The 26415-nt window shown below is 40.6% G+C and overlaps 1 protein-coding gene across 1 annotated transcript; it reads left to right on the top strand.

Annotated features, from left to right (window-relative positions):
- Positions 1–1906: 1906 nt before the first annotated feature.
- Positions 1907–26415, top strand: LOC132780219 (IgGFc-binding protein-like). The gene is made up of 9 exons (XM_067460672.1): positions 1907–2072; positions 12160–12213; positions 16105–17382; positions 19103–19138; positions 20102–20137; positions 21840–21970; positions 22643–22930; positions 24438–24575; positions 25484–26415. The coding sequence occupies exons 2-9, from the start codon at positions 12162–12164 to the stop codon at positions 25646–25648; spliced, it is 2124 nt and encodes a 707-aa protein (XP_067316773.1). The 5' UTR covers positions 1907–2072; positions 12160–12161; the 3' UTR covers positions 25649–26415.

Below are 26415 nucleotides of genomic sequence, written 5' to 3'. Positions count from 1 at the left end.
GCATAATGAATGCAGTTTGACATCACTTTAACTGCCATGCCTAAAATGCTATGGAATCCTGGGAGTTGTAGTTCAGTGAGGTACCAGACTGTGACAAAGAAAGCTAAAGTCATTGTAAAATCACAATTCCCATGAAAGGGGTATCAAGCCACATTAATTCTACAGTATAGCTGCACCACAAGTCCAAAAGGTCCAAATCAATTTTACTTCCAAAGAAACACATGATTTCTGTGGAAGTTTAGGGATTTTTTTTAGAGGTCACTGTCCTTCCTAGGAAAAGGTCTGATAGGGAAGCCCATTTGTTTACAGGAGGAAGAGTGCCAAGGACAGGAGGTTTCTGCCAAATTGCTTGCCAAACAGAAAGGGGGAGTTTGCATGTGGGATTGCTGGAATCCTTGCATTTCGAGAATTGTGACAGGATAACAACTGGCAAAGAGTGAATCAAATAGTTTTAGCTTGCTTTTCCATGGTAAATACTGTAATTTCCCTCACTTTGCATTTATTAGTGTCCTTTATTTTGTGATTGGTGATTAGAAGATAAACATAGGCTTAACACAATAGTTATTACTTAAATATGTGTCTCCAAGGAGCTGCTGTTTGTGGAGAGATAATTACACATTCTGGATAAGAAGAATATTGAGGTTTTGGGGATATTTTTTCCTTCAAAAGTCTCCAGGGCAACTAACTTTACATTTCTCTTCTGGACTTGGCAAAACGATGATCACCAGGCTGGCTTTTTATTGTATTTTTATTGTATTAATGTAATGTTTTAATTGTTATAACTATTGTTACTATGTATTTTATTGTGTGAATTGTAGGCACCAATGTATGCTGGTTGGAAGCTGCCCTGAGTCCCCCTTAGGGGGTTGAGAAGGGCGGGGTAGAAGTACCCGAAATAAATAAATAAATAAAACCTTGATTAAATGTACACACTATCTAACATGGGAAGGGTCCTTGTTGTTGCTAATGTCTTGGCAAATTGACCAAGGGTTAACCCTTATTATCCAGTCTGGTGTCCTTGTCCTTACCAAAACTATAAGTTACTATCTTTTATGGGGGGGGGGGGTCATGTTTGACTTCATATTCACATTTGCATGTTTTCGAACTGCTAGGTTGGCAGAGGCTGGGGCTAACAGCGCGAGCTTGCGCCGCTCCCCAGATTCGAACCTAAGTCAGCAAGTTTAGCAGCTCAGTGGTTTAACCCATTGCGCCGCCGGGGGCAAATCCAGTACTGGAGTCTGTGTGTCTGCTTCTTTCTCTGAAAGTGCCTAATACACCCTGTCCCACTGAAAATGGATTAAAGGACATTTTTAAGGTTCAAAAAATAGTAATGACACTCACCCATAGAAAACCATGATAACCTAAGAAACTAGAGCCGATGTGGTCGATCCAATGCAATTTTCTGAACCAGCATTCAAAATAGCTCCAGAAAGACCCCAAAAGCAAGACACCAAGAAAAAATGTGTTGGCCTGTGTTTGCTTTTTGTTCTTGTTTAATATCAGCTTGTGATTCGTTGGTGTTTCCTTCCTGTAGTGAAATTCATGTGCTTTTTTAATGCATTTCTGCAATGTGCAAGTTTATTTATACATTTTAGCTCATGTATCCATTTCTCCAAACTAACTAAACCATGAAAGCCTTCGACAATATCAAAACCATATTGATGTGGGTTTTTAAAATATGTATATTTTAAATTCGTGTGTGTTAATTCTATCTCACCCAGAAGCATACCACAAATCTTGCAAATTGGTGAGTTTTTGTCATGAGTGGAGTGCCATGATGACTTTTGGCACTTCACCCAGGCTACAATTGCATTTCTCTAGAGGCAGAGAGTATCCCCACCCCTCCCTTAGGCTTTTCAAAGAGCCAAGTCAGTTGATTGATTGTGTTATTTGGCTCTTACTTTTGTCCAAACAATAACCTCAAACTTTGGTGCCCTGGGAACTTCCATGGAAACTCATGGGGGGGATTTGATTCATGTCCTTTTCCTTATAAAAAGAGAAAAAGAGAGTGACTGATAAAGAGAAGGCTGACCAAAGGACTTTCTTCTTTTTCAAGCCAAGAAGATCTGAAGGTAAGAGTCTCCTCTGGACAAAATTTGTCAAAACGTTGTTGTTGTTGTTGTTGTTGTTGTTATAATACCTCCAAATCCCTTTGCCATGTTAGTTGTGGGGTCTTGGAAGTTAAAAATAATATACATCAACTATTTCATAGTCTGATGAAAAACACTGTTAAGCTGCAATTACTGTACTTCTTTCTCTTGCTCTTCAGAAGGGACCAAAGCTGCTGCATCATTAAACCATGGCATTTAATTTCAGAATACTGGCTGAAACGAATTACCGTGCCGTGTTGTTTCACCGGCAGTTGCAGGCGAAAGAGAAGGTCTTTGGGGTGGCTTGTGGCACCCCGTGTGCCCTCCCGCCATCATACAGTGGGGACAGGGCATGGTGCGCTGGCACCCGTCCCTGAGCCCCCGGTGGTACAGTGGGTTAAACCCCTGTGCCGGCAGGACTAAAGACCGACAGGTCACAGGTTCGAATCCGGGGAGAGGCGGATGAGCTCCCTCTATCAGCTCCAGCTCCTCATGCGGGGACATGAGAGAATCCTCTCACAAGGATGATAAAACATAAAAAAAAAACCCAAAAAACATCCTGGCATCCCCTGGGCAACGTCCTTGCAGACGGCCAATTCTCTCACACCAGGAGTTACTCCTGACACAACAAAAACAAAAACAAAACCCTGTCCCTGTTCCCATCAAATGGGAGAAAGGGTGACAACATGAGGCAACACGTGTTGCCCTGCTGCCTTTTATCCCATTATACGGAAAAAATGGGAGGAAAGTATGGGTAGCTCTGATGGAACTACCCAAAATACACTTTCCTCCCCATAGAGGTGGAGGAAATGCCTCCACTTTTAGAGGAAGGTGGGTGGGGCCTGCCATGTGTCATGTGATGGCGCACGGCAGGCCCCCTCCTTGCAGTGAATAAAAGCGGCAAAACGGGGCTGAAATGCGCTGTGTGAAGAAGTTCTTAATCTGGCACAATAGTAGAGCACAACCTTTGTGTCAGCCAGAATAGCAAAGTGTTATAATGATTTTGATCTAAACTGCTATTCAAAACATATAGGAAGCTGCTGCTCTATCCTTTAAGAGCAGACCTGCACAACTTGGCAGTAGTAAAGGACCAAAATTAAGAAGAGTAAACCTCTTTGGTCTGCAGATATGCTTTTAGCACCTCACTCAGGGTTTGCAAGAGGGTGCCTTTCTGTCATGAATGACTTTTCAATAACTTTGAAGCATAGGTTATTTTTATTGCGATTTCCAGTGTGAGAAAGTATATCAGATTATAGAAAAACATTCAGACAAAGAATGACATTGAACATATATACATACAAATTATATGCAACTACATTGGATTTACAATTACATTGGCTAACAAGCAAACAAAGAGGAATTACATTTTCACCCAGCATTCACACCACATGTACACGCATTCATCCTCAGGCATTCAATATTACCATATCATTTTCTCCCTCCTCAGAAAAGCACCTGCTAGGCCAGACCCTGCTTTCCTGCAACCTGTCAATATAGAATTCCAAAACTTCATTAACGCTATAACTTCAAAATGCCAAAACCTTCCCTAAGAACAATGCCAAGGACCTGATCTGTTTTCCAGACAGCAGAACCTGACTCCCTGCACAAAATCTAAGACTCCAAAAGCACACTTCTTCCTCTTCCCTTTAGAAAGAAGCCCCAAAGTGACCAGAATCATGCTTTCCCATGGCATATCTGACACTCTCCATAGGTGCACTATCTCTCTCCTTCCCATGGAGCAGAGCATAGCGGGTGAACAGCATCTCTGTCTGCAACACTTTGACCATTATTAGACTGAGTCTTTTATAGAAATATTCCGCTGATGTAGTCCCAAAGTTGTAAATTAATGATGGATGTCTTCCATGTTGGATCCATCTCAGTTTCCTGGCCAGATGTTGATCTTCTTGATTGGTGTTGACAAACACAAGGCTTGTGTTGACTTCCTTCTTAACATAAGGAATGTTGCAAACATTTCTGTTATCACTGTCACAGTTCTTATCACAGCTTACTTTTAAAGTGAAGTCCAGCAAGCAGGTAGTTAGTCATTGCGGGCCTGGGTCTTTTACTGATGTTTCCAAAATTATTAGCTCCATCCATACATTCATCTTCCATTCTTCCGTTCATTCCCACACATCATGTTAAATTCACATTTATCAAATCTGCATATTGAATTTCTTATTACATTTCCTTCAGAGCAAGCTGCCATGCGAAATATGACCTTGACATGTGGCTGCCAGAGGTGCTTCACTTTGTCAAGGGGTGTGGGGAACCTGGTGCCCCACATCCTGCATTGCCTGGCTGCAGCTGAAGATGATGGAACGCACTTGAAGCATGCGGCTTCCCTCCATGGATTCCAATGGCAACATGGGAGCTCTCCCGTGTTGCCCTGGGGGTGGCATGCACCAACTCTGCCCTCCTTCACCCACTGAGCCATGCCAGCATTGTCTGATGAGAGTCGGTGGGCTCCATGGGTGACCTGGGCTAAGCCAGCACATACTGCTGAATGTAACCCCATGCAAAGAGGTCTATAGTCTCAATTTCCCTGCCTCCCCTCAGCATTGTGGCAAGTTGCAGTCCATTTGTGGATTGCTTCTGTCATCTCCTTCTCCTATGGAGGAAAAACTGTGACTCATTTCCTTTATCGGTGAGGGGCAATCTTACATTGAAATGGAAGGGAGACTGAAGTTATCAGTGTTTATATAACCTTGGCAGCCAGGCATGCTGCCAAACTTCTCTCCACTATCTTGTGCACCTGGAGTTTACATCAACTAGACCAAACCTCCCTTTCCCCACTCAGAAGCAAGCAAAAGGAAAAAAAAACCCAAAAACAAACACTCCAGACTTTTAACTGTGAGTCCTTTTGTTAATGTCTGTCTCTTAATCCTCGGAGTCTTCATTTTGATGATTTTCTTCATTATCTTCTTTGGCTGCTAATTGTTCCAGTCCTAATTTTCGCAGTAACATTTTTCCTTGATCTATTGACTTGGCAGTTAGAAGTTTCCCATCTTTGTAAATCCTTATAACGGCTGGAAATCCCCAGGAAAACCTGATGTCTGCAGCTATCAAACTTCGGGTAATAGGGCGCAAATCTGTCCTTTGTTTGATCGTCTCCTTTGCCAAATCTGGAAATACCAAAATTTTTCTCCCTTCATATTGCAAATCTTTGATGTGCCTGAATTGTTTTAAGACCAAGTCTCTTTGGGATTCCTTCACAAAAGCAACCAAAACATCCTGGGAGTTGTATTTTTGTGAACTGTAAACTCTGTGGGCTCTTTCAATTTGGGATGGCTGCAGTTTGATGCCATAAGTTCTTCCCCAGGCAATCAGTTTGTTTAGTAAATCAGTATTAGACAGGTCATTGGGCAGACCCTTAATTCTGATATTCTTTCTTCTTGATCTGTTTTGAAGATTTAATAATTCAGCTTTCAAGTCTGCCATGTCCTGATGAACAGCATGTAAGTCTTTCTCAGTTTCCTTGCTTCTGGTTTCTGTCACTGTCATGCGCTGGTCCATTTCTAACATTTTTGTTTGTATTTGAGCCACCTCCGCCACTAAAACATTTACTGATGTTTCGACCCGAGTTTGCGATGCCTGCATGGACTCAAACGCCAACAACAGCTGGTCGATTTTTGTTTCTATTGATTTACTGGGCGAATTGCTGGGCGATGTAGGTGCAGTCTTATCTTTAGGCTTTGTTGCCATCGTGATTATATTCTCTTATATACACTGAAATACCAGTGTTATTGTTTTCAATTCTTCTTAACTGCAACTTGAACTTCTTTAGAGCTATCAACGGCTCCTGAGCTCTCTGTTGCAGAAGTTAGATAGCAAACTGCCTGCCACAGCTGCCCTCCTTTAAAGCCAGTTAGCTGTTTAATTATAAAGTTCCTTCATAAAATGTTGTGAGATAGAAAATTCTTCTTACAGAGCTGCATATAGTCCGTTATTAGCAAGGAGTCTTCGTAATTCTGATAAAGATATCTATATTACTCACATTCCTTGTGCGGAGCTACCGCCAGATGCGACTTATCTGACGGCCGGCATGCTGCAAGAAAAATATTAAGTTGATTTAAAACAAAATATAGCATAAAATAAAAATGAAGGAAGTTAAAATGAGAATGCTTGTAATTATGATAAGCGTATAAGGGGTCAAAGGAATGTATTTTGTAATAAATATTACTCGGTATTATATATATAAGGGTAGAAGGGTTAGGATATAATTAAGTGCGGGCCATCTATTGTGGTTTCTCCTCCCGATTGTCAGACACATGTCAGTGTCCAAGCTAGCTGTAGATACAGTCAAAGCCGAATCGGGAAATGCATATGTATGTGGGGGTATAGGGGAAGTAGGGCAAGTGGGGCATTCTGTTATGTTTTTTTGTGTGCCAAATGGGGTGTATGTAAGGCCTGTAATGAGGAATTCATTTATTATGTTTATTACTTTTGTTGATAATGCATAGTTATAAATGTATTACCCTTAACGTTAGGGGTATCTCATCAAAACTTAAATCTCAGAGATTGAGAGCGTATTTAAAAAGGTCAAGACCAGACTTTATTTTTCTGCAGGAGATCCACCGGGGAGGGAGCCATAGTGATATTCATTTGAATTGGGTAGAGCATTATATAAAGGGATCTGGAAGTGCTAGGGCCAGGGGGGTTGCAGTGTTGATTTCACAAAATGTGGGATTTAAGATTGATTCAATTGATAAAGATGATGAAGGGCGAATCTTGATTATTAAGGGTACAGTAAATAATGAGGATTATGTACTGGTGAATATCTATGCCCCAAATAGTGGTCAAAGGGATTTTTTTAGAGGGGTTGACGAAAGGATGAGAAAAGTACAAACAGACAATATGATAGTGGCAGGGGATTTTAATGCAACATTTAATCAGGAACTGGATTCATCATCACAAAAGAGAGGGGATTTACAAGCGAGGCGTGCTTTTGTTCAGTTGATTAATAATTATAACTTAAAGGATGTACTGAGATTAATGAGAGGGAATGAAAAGATATACACATATTATTCAGCAGTGCACAAGGTGTTTACTAGAATTGATTATATTTTCATAACACCACCCCTAGCAAAATATGTTAAAGATGTCTATGTAAATTTAAATTCTATAAGTGACCATCGAGATGTGAATATGATATTAGATTACCAAATTGACTATGAGCCTCTAAAAAGAATGTGGATGGATATAAATATTATTAACAACAAATCTATAAGGGAAAATATTTTAAGAGAATGGGCAGAAATTTGGGAGTTGAATGCAAGGGAACCCCCTTCATATGAGGTGCTTTGGGATGCAATGAAAGCAGTCTTGAGGGGACTGTTTAGTAAATATGCGGCTATACGGAAGAAACAGGAAAGGGAAAGAGAGAACCAACTGATAGGAGAAATAAAAAAACTGGAATCAATGTACCTGTTAACAAAGGATCTAAAGATTATAAATAACATTACAAGATTAAAGAAAGAGTTGGAGGCTAAAGATATAGAAAAAGTTAAAAAAGATATGATGTACACAAATAGATACTTTTTTGAATATAATAATAAAAGCTCAAAACTGCTGGCAAAATTAGCACAGACTAAAAAAGTAAGAAGGGAGATTGGATGTATCAAGGATAGTAATGGCATTATATGTGCCAGAATGGTAGATAAAATTAAAGTGATACAGGATTTCTACTCTAATATGTACAGAAATACAGAAGTGGATACAGCTCAGCTGGATAAATATCTGGAACAAAATTTAGGTAAGAAATTAAGTGAGACACACAGTAAGGAAATGGAGAAATCTATATCTCAAGAGGAAATTAAAGACATCATACATAAATTAAGGAAGGGTAAATCACCGGGTGAAGATGGTATTCCAGCTGAAATTTATAAAACTTATATAGAATTCCTAGTTCCCAAATTACAGATATTATTCAATGAAATATTAAGGGGAAAACCCATACCAAATTCATGGAAACATACTAGGATAATACTAATACCTAAACCGGGTAAAGATAAATTATTATTAGACTCTTATCGTCCTATTTCTCTAATTAACCAAGACGCAAAAATTTTTACGGCAATTTTGGCAAATAGATTAAAAAACTTCGTAGAGGAGTATATTAGCCCAGACCAATGTGGATTTGTTAAGGGCAGGCAAATGTCTGACTTGGTCCGCAGACTGATAAACATTATAGAGAACGCAAAAAACGAGAAAGCTCAAGTAGGCATTATTGCATTAGATATATATAAAGCCTTTGACTCGGTGGGTTGGACAGTGCTGAAATCATTAATTAAAAAATATGGTTTTGGAGAGGGGTTCCAACATATAATAGAACAAATATATTCGGAAAATAGGGCAAAAGTTATAATTAATGACTCGAGTACTGAATCCTTTAGTATCATGCAAGGAGTAAAGCAGGGTTGCCCTCTTTCTCCGGTACTATTTATATTAGTTATGGAATTATTGGCCTCGGCAATCAGGAAGGATAAAGAAATAAAGGGAATGGGAGTGGACAACAAAATCAAAATTAGTTTATTTGCAGATGATACGCTCTTGACAGTTAGAAATCCAGATAGGGCACTAGACCGGATAAACCTACATTTAAAACAGTTTGGCAAAATAACAGGCCTAATAATTAATTGGAAGAAAACGGAGGTAATGGCAATAAACCTGGAGAGAAAAGACAAAGAGAAAATAATTGATCAATTTAAGGTTAAGATTAGAAACAAAATTAAGTATTTGGGAGTTACAATACCAGTCAATTATTCAGAGTTAAAAATATTAAATTTTGACAGATTATTTAGGGAAATTCAAGAAAGACTACTAGAATACAAAAAACTTAATCTCTCATGGTTTGGTAGAATCGCAATCTTTAAAATGAAAATATTATCCAAATTTAACTTCCTATGTAATATGTTACCTATTAAACTGCCAGAGGTTGATCTTAAAAAATGGCAGAAAATAGTAAATGAATTTTGTAATGGATCTAGAAGATCTAGGCTACCGAAAGGCCTATGGTATATTTCTCAGAAATTAGGGGGATTAGGAATACCAGACCTAAAAACCTACCATCAGACACATATAATAAAAGGAGTGTTTAGGCTGCTTTCGGAACCTAAATTAATTTGGCGGGAAGTGGAAGGAAAATGCTGGCACAGAGATTATGAGGAAATGTTTTTTAGGTCAAAAATAGGCAAGGAAATTAAGGGGTGTAAAAATAACCTGGCTAAAAATGTCATGGAGACATGGGTTAAATTAAAAAATAAGATATTCCCAGGAGTTTCCCCCCTAACTCCAATAGTTTTACTGGAAAATTTTCCAGAAGACCTGAGAATTAAACTTAAACATAAAAAATTAGTGGAGGGGGAAACGGCTCTCTCCTGGAAGGAGTGGACACAAAACTCGAAGGGCAAGTTCAGTAAGTTAGAAGAACAAGGTGCCCTGAATTGGTTTGAGAGACAACAGCTGTATAATTGGAGAAAGGATTGGTTAAGCAAAAATCCCAGATGTAGAGCACTGAATAAATATGAGGAATGGTTAAGTAAGCTTAAAAATCAAGAAATAATGGGGAAAGGATTAATTGGGAAAATATATAATGGATTAATTGGCGAAGAAATAGGGCTGAAGATGTTAGAAAACGTATGGGAGAGAGACCTAGGGCCTCTGATAGATTTTGATTGGAAAAGGGTCCTGAAGTGGAGAGTGGCTAAGAACCTATCAATAAGATTAAAAGAAAATGTATACAAAGTTATATGGAGATGGTATACTACGCCAGTCAAACAACATCAGATGGATAGCAAGCAAAGTAACCTCTGCTGGAGATGTGGCAAACACAAAGGGACATATTTTCATCTATGGTGGGAATGCCCCCAAGTGAAAAATTTTTGGAAGGATATATTTACCGAAATAAACAACATTATAGGATCAAACATTATGCCGGATGCTAGGTTAGCATTATTAATGGACACCGCGAAGCTGAATGTAGAAATAACTAAGAAAGAATTGGTGACTATTTTGCTCACAGTGGGAAGAATTATAATAGCAAAGAACTGGAAAATAATAACCAATCTAACACTGGATGCATGGTACAGGGAAGTTTGGAATGTAGCTTTAAACGATAAACTAACAATGGAAATGAGGGTATTCAGGGGGGAAATTAACAGGTCAGATTATGAGACATACTGGTCGGTCTTTATTAAATATGTCTTAGAGAGCGAAAATGGAAAACAACAGAATTTGGTTGGTCAGGAATTTTGGAGATGACATTTGATTAATGGCTGATTTATAAATACATGGTGAAGGAAATTATACTTGTTCAGGCCTTGGTGGTGGGGTTATGTGTTTGTAAAATGTTCACTGTTTTGGGTTTTGTCTATTTTGTAAGTTGTTATTGTATTTAAATAAAATCTTAAAAAAAAAAAAGAAATGGAAGGGAGAAGGTTTGAGGAAAAGAGACAAAGAGAGTTCCTGCGGTCTGTAAAAGCATGGTTTATTCTCGGTTGGCACAAACCGGATATGGACCCTGCTGGTAGTCCAGAAAACAGGGTACCGAACAAAAGAAACACCTTGGTTTATATACCCTTTAAAATAAAATGTATGCATCATACAGGCATCACAATGTGCATCACAAAATTCTACTTTTACATTGACTTCAATTGCATATTTTAACTTCAACACCTGTCAATCTTCATTTAAGCACCTTTATCTAAGGAGCTGCTATTAATGAGGACCATCGCACCAGAGTGTCTACTAAGCTACTGATAGCAAGAGCATCCATCCATCTTGAGATAAGTTCTTCCTGAAGCCTCTTGATGGCCATCTCATTAATCTTACGATAAGCTTCGTTTGGTACCAAAATGGAAAGACTCTCTTGAAATTTGCCAGAGGCCTCTTGACATTCCTTTCCTAGACCCCGGCCTCTCTTGAGGCATCTAATTTTTCTGCTTTTTAAGAAGAGAATATCTTCCAAGTGAAGTTTATGCATACATACATTTCCCTTTGTTATTTCATATATTTTCTAACTCCTGTTTCTAATATGGTTATATTCACTATATATTTTCCAATATGTGTATCGTGTATTTTCATCATGCCTTCATCAACGTAGCTATGCTATGAAGATCCCACAACATAGTGAAGATGTTTCTTCTTCACAAGTGAGGGAAATGAACAATGGGTAATTGATGGTTTTTCCCACTGGAAGAGGAGGAGATGACCAAGGCATCCCTGAGGCAAACAAAAAAGAAGAGTGGCATAGCCAGGTTTCTCCTGCACAAGCAAACAGTAGTTTTGCCACAGATAAGAAGGAGATGACAGAGGCAGAGAAAGGAAGAGCTACAGTGGCAAGAACTGAGGCCCTTCTTCTTCTGAGGCCACCTTCTCCCTCTAAAATAGCCAATCTAATGCTAAATTTTGGATTAATCTGCCGCCCAAGATTCCAACCTCCATATCATCCCTGCTCCCCCTTCTCCAACCTGAGTCCAACAATCAGTCAAGACCAGCACTTTCAGCATCTTGACCAGATCTATCAGTTGTGCTGCCTTTATCACAGGTTGGTTTGGTAACTTTGGTGCATACAGAAAAGAAACGTGTAGAGGTAAAACACTCAGAGGTAGGATTGGTGGATTCCAATTGCTCGAACTCATCTGTAGCACTGTATGTGACCTACCTTTCTAAGGCTTGGGCTCAGAGCCTCTGTGGGCCACACGAAGGTCTTTAGAAGGCCACATCCAGTCCCTGGGCTGCATGTTGTGCAGACCTGCTTTAGAGTGTTGCAGGTTACAATTTGTGTCTCATTTAAAAAAATCTACATGGAACCACTGAGTGTATTCACAGGGGGAAAATGAATGAAGGATTTGTATGCTATGCTACCAGCTTCTATTTCTTCTTGCACGCAAAGGCTTGGATCCAACATTAGTCCCAATTGGAATAAATCCAGTGAATCAATAGAAGTTACGCAAGTATTGACTCATCGTGTTCCTACTAATTCTCAATTTGGAAGTAATTATTGGCTTTAGCTCAAAATGAAAGAACAAATAAGGGATTGCTTTTTCATTATTTCTTTCTTTTTTTACAGCCATGATAATGAGATGGATCTTCTTCCTCTTGGCTGGTTTGATGGTACTGAGTGGTAAGTTTCCTGGCCTTACTTACCTTCACTCGCACCTTCATTTTCAGACTGACTAACAAGTGGTACAGCACTGGCTGCACTTGGAGAGAACCTTATTGTTGCAGTTATTCTTTTCGTGAGTCTTCAATTTTTTTCTGACCTGTAGCAACCCTAAAAAAACCCCTCCACACACATACATTTAACCAAGGTTGAATTTGATCTTTTCCATGCCAGGGACAGCTGTGCCAAATTGATATGAAAGATGCAGATGGAGATGAAATTTACTTCAGGTCATTTTTGAAGACTATTCCAAAATATGCAGAGTTCATCATGTTTAGGATAGAAAGAACTTGAAATTTAACAAATCTACAAAAAAAAAACCCGACAGATTTTCCTACTCTTATTCTGATTAGGCTGGCTGCAATTTCTTGCTTTGGATAGCTGCCATTCTCTATCTACCCTATGGTCCCTGCTTAACTTTGGCCTACACTGTCATATAATCCAGATAATCAAAGCTGATAATCCACATTCTCTGCTTTGAACTGGATTATATGAGTATACACTGCCATATAATCTAGTTAAAAGTGGATAATCTGGATTGTATATGGCAGTGTGTTATTTTCATAACACGGTTTCAGTTGTAATTGTGCTTAACTCCAAAGTATAGGTAAAGGTGAAGGATTCCCCTGACATTAAGTCTAGTAATGTCCGACTCTGAAGGGTGGTGCTCATCTCCATTTCTAAGCTGAAGAGCAGGCGTTGTCTGTAGACACCTCCAAGGTCATGTGGCCGGCATGACTGCATGGAGCGCTGTTAACTTCCCACAGGAGTGGTACCTATTGGTCTACTCACATTTGCATGGTTTCAAACTGCTATGTTGGCAGAAGCTGGGCCTAACAGCGGGAGCTCACCCTACCTCTGGATTCGAACCACCAACATTTTGGTCAGCAAGTTTGGCAGCTCAGCAGTTTAACCCGCTGTGCCACCAGGGGGCCCTATGTCCAAACATGCAATAATTATATTCAAACTAAGTATAATAACACCTTCTAGACCAGTTGCTGTTGTGTTTATTTCTCATTTTTATGAAATCTGTGAGATGGAACAATTCGAATTTATGCTCAGTAGAGGCTGGTAACTCCTTGAAGCAGGGCAGTGAATTCAGTTTGAGTTTTAGTCTAAGTTTTTATTTATTTATTTATTTATTTATTTACAGTATTTATATTCCGCAATTCTCACCGTGCAGGGGATTCAGGGTGAATTACAGTGCACATATACATGGCAAACATTCGATACCATTTAGACATACAACATATATAGACAGACACAAAGGCAATGTAACATTCCAGCTTTTTCTGACTTCATAAGGATATGCTCGACTCTGGCCACAGGGGAAGCTGCTGCTTCACCGTCCACTTGTGATGGAGTCCTTTGATGGAGTACTTCCTCATTCTTCAGCACATTGCTGGGAGGTTTTATGGCATCATAAATTAGTTAAATTAGCCTCCCCGCATAAAGCAGTACCTAAATTTCTTACTTGACAGATGCAACTGTCTTTCAGGCTGCATAGGTCAACAGCAAGCAAAACTATTAATGGCTGGAAGCTCACTCCGACCCAGGCTGGCTTTGAACTCATGACCTCTTGGTCAGTAGTGATTTAATGCAGCCAGCTACTAACTTTCCCATCTTTTAAAGTTCAGGGCTATTGTCTAAGATGAAAAATATGTTGACCTAGAACAGCTACTTTAAAGTTTAGACTAAAACCCAGAGTAGATTTGCTGCCTTGAATATGTAGGGGACCCCAAATTTGGGCGCCTATTGAAGGTGCGGTCGCGGTAGGCAACCAGGCAAAATGTCCAGTCTCAGGAGGTGATCAAAATCAAGTTTTATTCCATTATGGCCATAAGGAGACGGATCAGCCATACCGCACACACAAGTCACAGTACTTGAAAAAGGCTGCCGTCTCCCACAACCTTGACCACACATTATATAGGTTTTTCTTATCCATGAAGTTTCTACTGCACATGTTTTCTTGGGTAATAGTAATTTTATTATTGATTAGCCCTTAGGCCATATCACAATAAGAAACAGAACAACAAGGCCTGACAAGACCTGATCACACTCCACGTGGAAAGTTAAAATAAGACACTTATAATAATACAGTAAATATACATATGATAAGACATGATAAAACTGATATACTGATCAAGCTGAGTATATACATCATATTTCATTATCACCCCTACAATTTACCCCAATCAGCCCTACATATGTGGTTCTCAGACGTATTGTTTTGCTTAAGTACAGAGCTGTTTTATATGTTATTTTTGGATCTTGGCCACACATAAAATATGTTGTTCTGATGTGAGAATCCCAATACATTGTCCGTTTGATATATGGACCAAGGTGGAAGTCTCTCACCTTTTGATACAATTTGCAATCAAACAATATGTGTGCTATATCCTCAATTTCAGGTGCCCCGCAGATACAACTCCGTTCATTATAAGGGATGCTGTTAAATCTCCCGTATCTAACCATTGTCTCGAGCTGATCAAATCTGGCTCGAGTGAATACCTCCCTGAGATGTTTTGGTATTTGCATTTTTAGGTAGTTAGCAATTTGAAAGGTACGTTTATATTGACTCAGCCATTTTATGTTAGCAGTCTTACTGAGGGTGGCTATATCTTTTTGTGCTTCTATATCCAAAATTCTTTGTATAGCACCCTTTCTTACTTGGTCATTTGAGGCGCAGGAGACAGGAAGCCCACAACTTCTTATATAATTTGTCAGTTGTGTAATCCAGGAGGTCGGTAGTTGGGATTTTATCTGTTCTAGTAGACACAATTTTGGGAGTCTATCAGGCTCCATTACATTGATTTTACACCAGTAATTGTACGCTCTAAGTTTAGACTGTGCATTGATTGTGTAGATTTCCAGTTCTGCTCTCACTGCAGCAGCAGAGGTCCTTTTATCTACTCCCAGTATACTTCTCAAGTGCTGGGATTGTGCTTGTTCTATTACTGAGATGGAATTTAAACCCCATACTTCTGCTGCATATAAAAGCATAGGTGTAACCTTAGCTTTATACACTTTAATTATTGGGATTAGGGTACCTGGGTAGCTATGTGTTTTTAGCTTAAGTATTAGATTCAGGCTAGCCTTTGCCCTGAGGACACTCCTTTGGTGATAAGAAGTCCAAGAACCAGTCTCAGAGAAAGTTACTACAAGGTAAGGGAAGGTGTTTACTTGTTCTATTACCTCACCATCCAATTGCCATCTGTGTCTCTGATGCCTTTTTCCAAATACCATTATTTTTGATTTTGTCTTGTTGATGATTAGAGAGTTATTCTGGCAATAGGAACTGAGTCTTCTTAACAACCTGCGAAGTCCAACTTGCGAGTGTGATAGTAATATCATATCATCAGCATACAGCAGAGTATTACAATATTTGTTTAGGACTTTAGGCATATGAGTTACAGGGTCTTTCATTACTCCAGGTAGGTCATTGATATAAAGATTAAATAATATTGGTGCTAAAATACACCCTTGTCTTACCCCTTTGTATGTGTTGATCCTGCTTGTCATAGCACCATTTATCCCAAACCGTACTCTCAAGCAGGTGTTTGTGTATAAGGCTTTTATCAGTAGCAGCAGCCTAGGTTCAATTTTGAGAATGTTTTCTTGGGCAAATTTCAGCCAAATATCTGTTACCACTCAAGTCCCAGCCCATGTTCAGCAAGCCCTACCTTCACAACTAGCTCATCTATTGCAGAACACACAATTTCTCCACCCTGATGTTGATGTGTTGCTTCTTTTCTGCAAGGAGGAGTACCAAAGAAAATCTACGACAGGCTTGAGCCTCCTTTAATATCAGTTCCAACAACTCTTTCTTTATTCTCTCTGTCTTTCTTCTAGGCCGTTGTGTAGCAAGGTCTCGTGGAAAGAAATTCGTCACAGCTTTCCTACTTAACCTCTGGGAAAGCCAACCCAATGCTCAGTTTGAGCTGCTTATCACTGGATATCGTCCTGCAACCACAGTCACAGTGACAACAAAAAGGCCCAATTTTGAGAAAACCATTTCTGTCAGTGCAGGACAAACAGTCTCTGTTAAACTCCCAAGCACTTTGGAGATGCTGCAAACTGGCATCTATAATAAAACTGCGTTGATTGAAGCTAACAAAGACATCTCAGTATTGGCTCGCAACTACAAGGACTACTCCATTGGTGCCACTATTGTGTATCCAGTTGAGCAGCTCGGCACAGTGTATTATGTCGTGACACCAAGTGGTAATCTGCCTAACACTTTCAAGGAATTTGCAGTTGTATCCTATCAAACTCCCACCAGGGTTGACATTCATCTAACGGGAGCTGTTGAATACAAAGGACACATTTATCCGAGGGGAAGCACACTTGTTGCTAATCTCCAGGCCTTCCAAGCAATCCAGATCCAAAGCTCAGAAGATTTATCTGGCACCAGGGTTGACTCCAAGGAAGCTGTGGCCGTCTTCACTGGGCACAGTTGTGCTCAGAAAAACACAGCCTGCGACCATGTTGTGGAACAGCTTCTTCCTGTTTCCAGCTGGGGAACCACCTTCATCGTCCCTCCTCTGTCGTTCCAAACCAAAACTGACATTGTATATGTTGTTGCTTCTCAAAACACTTTGATGAAGTACCAGTCTACGCTCACAGAAGGTTCTCATGACATGGTGGCTGGGCAAGTTATTCAATTGGAAATGCAAAGTTTGCAACCGTTCTATATCTCTGCCAATGCTGGGCTCCAGGTTGTGCTTTTCTTCACTGGAGCGACAACTGGAAATACATCTTATGAGCAACTAATGCCCTTGCTAGCTGATGCACCCAAGGAAAGTAGACTCTACGATCCATTCCTTGTCAATATACCAGATTTAACAAATTATTGTAGACTGTTTCACATTGATGGGATGAGGCAGAATGATAACTATGCTGTCCTCATAGCCAATACTTCAGAATCCAGCCAGATTAAACTAGCGAAAAGGGCCATTGAAAATATCCACTGGAGGCCAATTCCTGGCACAGAATATTCTTGGGCTGAATATCTCATAGGTTCAGAAGCAAATGCTCTCTCTGCAGAGCACCCAACTTCTCCTTTTGGGCTCATCATCCTTGGAGGCTTGTACCGCAATGGCTATGGCTCTGGGGCCCTTTGCTCCTGCAGTAAGTATTCTCATATTTATTTATAGATAAAGTGTAGCTTTATTTATAAATAGCAGTGTTTTTCAACCTTCCTATTGCTGTGACCCCTCCTCATGTTGTGGTGACCCCCAACCATAACATTCTTGTTGCAGTTTTTTCGGGCTATATGGCCGTGTTCTAGAAGCATTCTCTCCTGACATTTCACCGGCATCTATGGCAAGCATCCTCAGAGGTTGTGAGGTCAGACCTCACAACCTCTGAGGATGCTTGCCAATAATGCATAGATGCAATGTGATTCCAGCCATGAAAGCCTTTGACAATACATAACATTATTTTCGTTCCTTATTCAAAACTGTAATTTTGCTACTGTTATGAATTGCAATGTAAATATCTGATATACAGGATATATTTTCATTCACTGGAACAAATTTGGCAGAAATACCCGATATGCCCAAATTTGAATACTAGTTGGGTTTGGGGGGGGGGGGGGGGAGGGGGAATTGATTTTCTCATTTGGGAGTTGTAGTTGCTGGGATTTATAGTTAAACTACAATCAGCGAGCATTCTGAACTCCATCAATGATGGAATTGAACCAGACTTGACACACAGAACTCCCACAGAAAATACTGGGAGGGTTTGGTGGGCATTGACCTTGAGTTTTGGAGTTGTAGTTCACTTACATCCAAAGACCACTGTAAATTCAAACAATGATGGATCTGGACCAAACTTGTTATGAATATACAATATGCCAAAATGTGAACACTGGTGGAATTTGGGGAAAAGAGATCTTGACATTTGGGAGTTGTAGTTGCTGGGATTTATAGTTCACCTACAGTCAAAGAGCATTCTGAACCCTACCAATGATAGAATTGGGCCAAACTTCCCACACAGAACCCGATGACCAACAGAAAATACTGTGTTTTCTGAGGGTCTTTGATGACCCCTCTGACACCCCTTGCCACCCTCCCAGGGGTCCCGACCCCTAGGTTGAGGAACACTGCCCTAAAGGCACCAGATCCCATCTGATCCTGAAAGCTAAGCAGGGTTGGCCCTAGTTACTACTTAGTTAGGCGACCAAAAATGAATACAGGTGCTGTTGACTATATCTCCAAGAAAGGACTTAGCAAAACTACCACTGAGTATTCCTAAGAAAACCCTGTATCATAAATTGATAGACAATATGAAGGTTTGTCGCATACAGAGACAAGTACTGTTTGCAAGGAAGAAAAGTTGGACAACTGAGTAATTCACAGTTCTGTAGGGATTGTTTTCTAATGCGGAAATTTTAATGACTATAGTCACACATCATGATGAACCGTAGTGGGATCTGTTGATGCGAGACTTGAGATTTTCAAACCCACCTTGGCCAGCTTGCTCTGTTGACCAGCCGAAAACACCTGGGTTGCTGTTGACTTGTAGATTCTACCCTGATTGAAATATAACTAATCATGATATATGAACTTCCTAACAAAGCTAGTCTTTGACTTGATTCTCTAGATGTCTACCCTGACACAGAAAACAAACATTATAGAATTTAGAAAGAGTTAAAAATGGTTTTTTAAAATTAATGATATGCATTTCCCACCTTTGGCTTATACTCAATATGTTTTCCCAGTTTTTTGTGGTAAAACTAGGTGCCTTGGCTTATATTTGGGTCGCTTATACTTGAGTATATACATGTAAATCTATTAAAATGAACAAATCAGGTACAGATTTCACAATCTTTTTTTCCCCCTTTTAGAATCAGTGCCAGAGTCTTCTGCCAAAAAGCCAAAAGGTAAACTGCAACTAAGCTATGACCAGGAATGAAAACAAGTTCCTAAATCTTCTTCTCCTAACGAATTTTTTTTCATGTCAGAAGTGACTTGAGAAACTGCAAGTCCCTTCTGGTGTGAGAGAGTTGGCCGTCTGCAAGGACGTTGCCTGGGGGACTCACAGATGTTTTACCATCCTGTAGAAGGCTTCTGTCATGTTTCTGCATGGGAAGCTGGATCTGACAGACAGGAGCTCACCCTGTCTCGTGGATTCGAACCGCCGACCTTCAGGTCAGCAGTTCAGTGGGCACAAAGCCAAAAGGTAAACTGCAACTAAGCTGTGACCAGGAATGAAAACAAGTTCCTAAGTCTTCTTCTCCTAACCAAATTTTTTTCATGTCAGAAATGACTTGAGAAACTGGAAGTCGCTTCTGGTGTGAGAGAGTTCGCCGTCTGCAAGGACGTTGCCCGGGGGACTCTCAGATGTTTTTCCATCCTGTAGGAGGCTTCTCTCATGTTCCTGCATGGGAAGCTGGAGCTGACAGACAGGAGTTCATCCTGTCTCGTGGATTAGAACAGCCGACCTTCAGGTCAGCAGTTCAGTGGGCACAAGGGTTTAACCCATTGCACCACCATGGCTCCCAACCAATAAAGAATGTCTTGAAAAAATATACAATTACTATTGTATTTCAAAGACAATTTATTAAAAACATACTAATTGTAACATAACATAATCCTTCCCCCTTCATAGATCTTAAAATCCTAGGATATGTTTGTCAGTGGAATACACTGCCCTGAAGTATGGAGGGGTTTCCTTGGGAGATTTTGAGACAGAGGCTGGTCATCTGCCAAGGAGTGCTTTGGCTGTGCATTCCTGTGTGGCAGGGGGTTGGACTGGATGGCCCTTATGGTCTCTTCCAGTTTTATGATTCTGTGAAATCTGTCAAAGCTCTGATGGGGCACTTTGTTGTTGTTTTTTTTTTTAGGATCGGCATTAACCTCTTCTGTCCCAAAGATCAAAGGTAAGATGGTAGGGTTGGGATTGATGCCATTGGGGTGAATAATTCCATCAAACTACGAGGGTTGAATGAAAAGTAATGCCTCCACCTTTGTAACTCCTCAACAGATGGCAGTACTGGTATGCGGCAGGTACTGGCTTGTTCAGTAGACTCTCCTCTATAGTTCCATTTTGGCGGGAAGCCTTAGCATTGAACGGTTGTGTTGTTAAAGTGTGAAGTATGGGACCCTGCACAAATGGTCAGTCAATGCGACTTAAGCAACATGCAGTCATTGAATTCTTGACAGCAGAAGGTGTCACCCCAAAGGAGGGGGCCAATATCAATTTCAGAGAGATTTTGGGAATTCAGGTAGGAGATAAAAGGCTAGCATACCCATAAGTGTCTCAATTTGGCAAATACAGTCCCAGTTGGCATCCCTCTTTTTACAACGACTTTTAAATTGTTTGAGTTTTTCCACACCTGTCATTTACCCCTGGTAAAAAATGTGAAAGTTGTGCAGAGATCCTATATCATTTTTGTAACACTTTCCTCCTTGTTTCCCTCAGTATATTATATTTTTCCTTTACTATATTACTTGGTTGTAAACAAAGAGGTGTGTTTAATTATATGATATGGGAATGTAATAGAGTACAGTCACACTGGAGAATGATCAAAGGAGAAATTAATAGAATGTTAAATCTTCAAATAATAATAGTCAATAGAAATGTATTACATGCAAGGATACCAGGAGTGTATAATGTGCAAAAGGAAAGCATGGTTAACAAATTAATAGTGTGTGCGCAAATAGTTTTAGTGAAGGGTTGGAAAGATAAAGCACAGTGGACTCTGGAAAATTGCTATAATTATATAGTAGTAAATATGTTAAATGTGGAAATAACTAATTGTAAATTGAACGATATAGACAAAATAAGGTAAAGGTAAAGGTTTTCCCCTGTGCAGTTGTGTCCGACTCTGGGGGTTGGTGCTCATCTCCATTTCTAAGCCGAAGAGCCAACATTGTCCATAGACACCTCCAAGGTCATGTGGCTGGCATGACTACATGGAACATCGTTACCTTCCCGCACATTTGCATGTTTTCGAACTGCTAGGTTGGCAGAAGCTGGGCCTAACAGCGAGAGCTCACCTTGCTCCCCGGATTCGAACTGCCAACCTTTCAGTCAGCAAGTTCAGCAGCTCAGCAGTTTAACCCACTGCACCCCTGGGGGCTCCATATTAGTATAAGTCGTATCAAACCTATTGATCTACCCGCATTTGCATGTTTTCGAACTGCTAGGTTGGCAGAAGCTGGGCCTAACAGTGAGAGCTTACCCGCTCCCCGGATTCAAACTGCCAACCTTTCTGTCAGCAAGTTCATCAGCTCAGCAGTTTAACCCATTGCACCCCTGGGGCTCCATGTTAGTATAAGTGGTATCAAACCTATTGATCTATCCACATTTGCATGTTTTCGAACTGCTAGGTTGGCAGAAGCTGGGCCTAACAGTGAGAGCTCACCCTGCTCCCTGGATTCGAACCACCAACTTTTCAGTCAGCAAGTTCAGCAGCTCAGCAGTTTAACCCACTGCACCCCTGGGGGCTCCATATCAGTATAAGTGGTATCAAACTGTTTTAATTTTATGGTGTGGATGCGTTCTCAATTAGTATGTTGATAGTAAGGGCCAAGAAACAGCACTTTTTTAGAAAATGAAGAAAATCTATCCTGTTCTAGAACCGCTTCTGTATCCTTATGGGAGGGACCATGGTGACACAAGGAACCCCAAGTCAGATGATGGGGTGTCTCCAGAGATTTCCACAGCAGTGCCTTTCCCCTTCTATGGCAAGACATACAACTCTATCTATGTAAGTAACCCCTAATCTGAACAAACCACACCCTCATGCTTCTTTATCAGATAGATGGTTGCTTCCGCTTAAATCCAATTGTTATTCCAGTAGAGGTAGAGATCCATTGAATTAAGTGAAATTTGGTAAATCAACACGTATTTCTGTGGTTCAGTAGATGTAATAGGAATTAATTTCAAGCTCTTGTATGTCTTTTTATCCTTTGTGATTTATGTGAACCTATCAGAGGACCCCAAATTTTATGTGGTGTCATAATATACATTTCCCATTTATCTGCTCTCAAGCACTTCTCCCAATCTTGGATGGTAAAAACACAATTAAAATAACTACCGTATATACTTGAGTATAACCCGAATATAAGCCGAGGCACCTAATTTTACCACAAAAAACTGGGAAAAATATATTGATTCGAGTATAAGCTGAGGGTGGGAAATGCAGCAGCTACTGCTACACTTCAAAACTAAAAATTGTTGTAAACCGCTCTGAGTCGCCTAAGGGCTGAGAAGAGCGGTATACAAATAAAGTGAATAAATAAAGTAAATAAATATAGCTCGGAAAAACCTACAACAACCCAGGAAATCACATTCGTTAAAAACATGTATATCTCATGAAGCTATCATTTCATAATTGTTTCCCACTTTCTCTTCTTTCTTTTTTGTCTCCTTTCTTCAGGTGGATAACAATGGGCTGATTTCCTTTAGTGCAACAGTTCCAGAGTTTGCCGGGACACCTGACGCTTTACCTCTGAATGGGGGGCCACCTGTTGTCGCTCCATTTTGGGGTGATGTCTACAATCCTATCAGTGGGGATGTCTTCTGGAGGCAAACCCAGGATCCGAAGCTCCTTCAACGCTGCACTGAAGAAATCAATCAGTACTACCCTGAGATGTCTTTCAAAGCCACGTGGGCTTTTGTTGCTACTTGGGACCGAGTGGCCTATTTTGGATCCAAATCAAAGAAAGTAAGGCTCTGATTGCCTGGACCCTGTTCTACCTTCTCAGATTTCCCCTTAATGCATGGGATCCATCAAGCTAAGCAAAATGTAGATAAGTTACTTTTGGAGGCTACAACTTCCAATGGCCAAGGTAAAGGAGTTGTTCCCATATATATCAACAACAACAAAACTTTATTTATATACCACTCTATCTCCCCGATGGGTCTCAGAATGGTTACCAAGAAACATCATCAATACATTCAAAGAAAATAGCATAAACATAAAATTAACAAGACAATATAAGCATAAAAAACCACAATAGCACATACATATTTGAAATAATCCTTCCTGTTCAAGGCAATTTAAAAGGCCGGACCGAGGCTACTGCAATTTGTAGAGGGCCCGGGAAATTTGGTAGAGTCTATGGCTGTTCATTTCTGGGGCCTAATAGGAGGAAGTAACCTGGGTAATTGGTAGAAAAAGATATGACCATAATCAACAGTATCTGGGGCTGAGCTAGAACTAGTCGTTCTCAAAGGCTTGTTTAAACTACCAGGTCATCAGGCTCTTACAAAAGGAGGGGAGGGATGGGGCCGGTCTTATTTCTCTAGGAAGGGCATTCCAGTGACTGGGGGCCACCACCAAGAAGGCCTTCTCTCTCATCCCCACCAACCGTGCTTGTGACGGTGGTGAGAGCGAAAGGAGGGCTTCCCCGGAAGATCTCAATGTTTGTGCCGGATCATAGATGGAGATGCGATTGCAAAGATAGGCGGGGCCCGAACCATCTAGGGCTTTATAGGTCATAACCTGCACCTTGAATTTGGCTCAGCAGCTTATCAGCAGCCAGTGAAGCTGTTTTAGAAGGGGTGTTGTATGCTCCCTATAGTTTGCTCCAGTAAGGAGCCTGGCTGCCGCCCATTGTACCAGTTGGAGCTTCCAGGTCGTCTTCAAGGGCAGCCCCACGTAGAGTGCATTTCAATAGTCCAATCTGGATGTAACCAAGGTGTGGACCACTCTGGCTAAGTCAGACTTCACGAGGTATGGTTGCAGCTGGCTCTTCGGGTTAGAAATGGAGATGAGCATCAACTCCCAGAGTCGGACACAACTGGCCTTAATGTAAGGGGGAAACCTTTACGTTTACCTAGAAGCCAAAACAACAAAACTGAAACTGTTTGTAGTTTGCACATAACATGAGACACTGGAAAAGAAAAGAAAAATTCCTGGTAAAGTGGAACGCAGTGAGAAAAGAAGTATACGTTTCAAATGGAGCGATGCTTACAAAAAAGTTGTAGACCTCAGTCCAAAAACCCTGAAGTAGGCAGTTGTGTTCTTGGAGTCCTTCAGTCATAAGGCTACCGTATGTTGAAGTCAACTTGATATAAGAAGAAAAATCAATTCATTTGCTGACGAATGCACTGCTGTTGTTCTCACATTCTCACTCTTGTCACTGTAGAACTGATGTGCCATACCATGTGCAAGAAAGGTCCAGTTGTATTCAATCCCTGCTTTCCCATTTCTTTCTTTCCTATTTCAGGTCAACACCTTTCAGGCTGTCTTGACTACCAATGAGGAATTGTCCTTCATCACATTGAATTATGCAGATATTCAGTGGACCACAGGGACATCGAGCAGTGGAGATGCTAAGACAGGCCTTGGAGGAATCGCAGCACAGGTAGCTTTGAGCAAAATTTGTACTAGATTCACTCCTTTCCAGCTCTGGACTAACAGATACATAGATGGATGGATGGATGGATGGATGGATGGATGGATGGATGGATGGAGAGACGGATGGATGGATGGATGGATGGATGGATAGATAGATAGATAGATAGATAGATAGATAGATAAGATAGATAGATAGATAGATAGATAGATAGATAGATAGATAGATAGATAGATGATAGATAGATGGCTCGCTCAATTGAATCACTCAATCAATTGATGGAGAGAAAACACAAGGTGAGAAGCTTGCCTATGCAAATCTGCATCTTATTGCCATGGCCATCAGCCTCCTCCCAGTAGACTCGTGAGCTTCATGAGAACCACCACTCCTCTTAATGTTCCCCCAGCAACAGCAAGAGCATCCCTCTGGGAAGCTGAACAAGGAAATCTCAAATGGATGACCCCCATGATGGTCTTCCTCCAGGGGCAAACCAATAATAGGGAAACTTGGAAGTCCCTGAATAGACTCAGAAGTAGAGTTGGCAGATCAAAAGACAACCTGGCAAAATGGCTCTACCTAGAAGAATCCTCCACCTTGTGTGATTATGGAGCAGAACAAACAACTTCACATCTGTATGCTTGTCCACAATGCCCTGCCTCATGCACGGAGGAAGAACTGTTTAAAGCTACAGACAGTGCTGTTGCTGTTGCCCATTTTTGGTCAAAAATTATTTAACCGCTTGTGTTCCCTCTATTTTTATACTTTGGTATGCAATGCATTTGACACAAAAAAAAAATTGCAATTGAGACCAAAGGTCACACATTCTGCACATCCACACAGACAAAAGGAACATGTGCTATCTTGAATATATTCTACTACGTTGTAAATATATATTTCTTCTTTGTGCTCTGCCCTAGGCTGGATTCGACAATGGAGACAAGACAAATTATTATATCATGCCTGGTTCCCGGACTTCTGATATTCTCAATATAACAAAAATAAGCAATGTGAATTACCCAGGTCGCTGGGTATTCCAAGTGGATGAATATGTGACTGACCACACCATGGACTGTTTTGTCTGAGCAGGACAACTGGATCAACTCAGTCCTACAGGCTTCTGCCTTATTGCATTTTGGGTCCTTGCGGGTTATTTTGGACTATTTGCTATCACCTACATAGTCTTTGCTGAGAGATGATGGAAACAGTAGTCCAACACCATCTAAAGCAGCACATTTCTGCATGTCTTTCTTGAAAAAAGGTTCATGATTTGACAACTCTGTGCTGACATTTTAGGTTGTGCAAAGTCCCCTCTCTTTATTTACAACAAATTAATCTATTTTAAATAATCTGAAGCATCTGGGGTTTTTAACCCAAAATAGTCTTTCGTTGGGCAGAAAATCACTAGCAAATTCTCCATTGGAATGAATGGCATGCATTGTAGTGTTTTTTCATGTGTCAATTTCATTTTGAATTTGTCCCATTCCCTTTTTGGCCAAGTTCGTTCATTCCTCCTTTGAGTATTTGCAAAGCTGGAACAAGGAGTTTACAAGTCAACAGATAATTGCCAATTAGCCTTAGTGGCTCACTTTTCATTTTTTCCACTGTTCTTGTAAAAATTGGGGTGGGCAGGGGTAACATAGGCCCGTCAGCTTCAAGTAAATCGTGACTGTGTGTGCCTTTTTGTGTGTGTCAGAAGCGACTTGAGAAACTGCAAGTTGGTTCTGGTGTGAGAGAATTGGCCGTCTGCAAGGATGTTGCCCAAGGGATACCCGGATGTTTTGATGCTTTACCATCCTTGTGGGAGGCTTCTCTCATGTCCCCGCTTGGGGAGCTGGAGCTGATAGAGGGA

This window comes from Anolis sagrei, chromosome X (genome assembly GCF_037176765.1).
Source record: "Anolis sagrei isolate rAnoSag1 chromosome X, rAnoSag1.mat, whole genome shotgun sequence".
NCBI classification, from domain to species: Eukaryota; Metazoa; Chordata; class Lepidosauria; order Squamata; family Dactyloidae; genus Anolis; species Anolis sagrei.
The sequence above is the reverse complement of the archived record's forward strand: the minus strand, read 5'-3'. Positions and strand labels throughout refer to the sequence as shown.

Bases quoted from the DNA above. Each gene is read 5' to 3' on its own strand.
- LOC132780219 (XM_067460672.1), top strand. From the start codon at position 12,162: ATGATAATGAGATGGATCTTCTTCCTCTTGGCTGGTTTGATGGTACTG. The intron at 12,214-16,104 runs GTAAGTTTCCTG...TCTTTCTTCTAG, and splicing joins TGGTTTGATGGTACTGAGTG to GCCGTTGTGTAGCAAGGTCT. The intron at 20,138-21,839 runs GTAAGATGGTAG...ATCCTGTTCTAG, and splicing joins TTCTGTCCCAAAGATCAAAG to AACCGCTTCTGTATCCTTAT.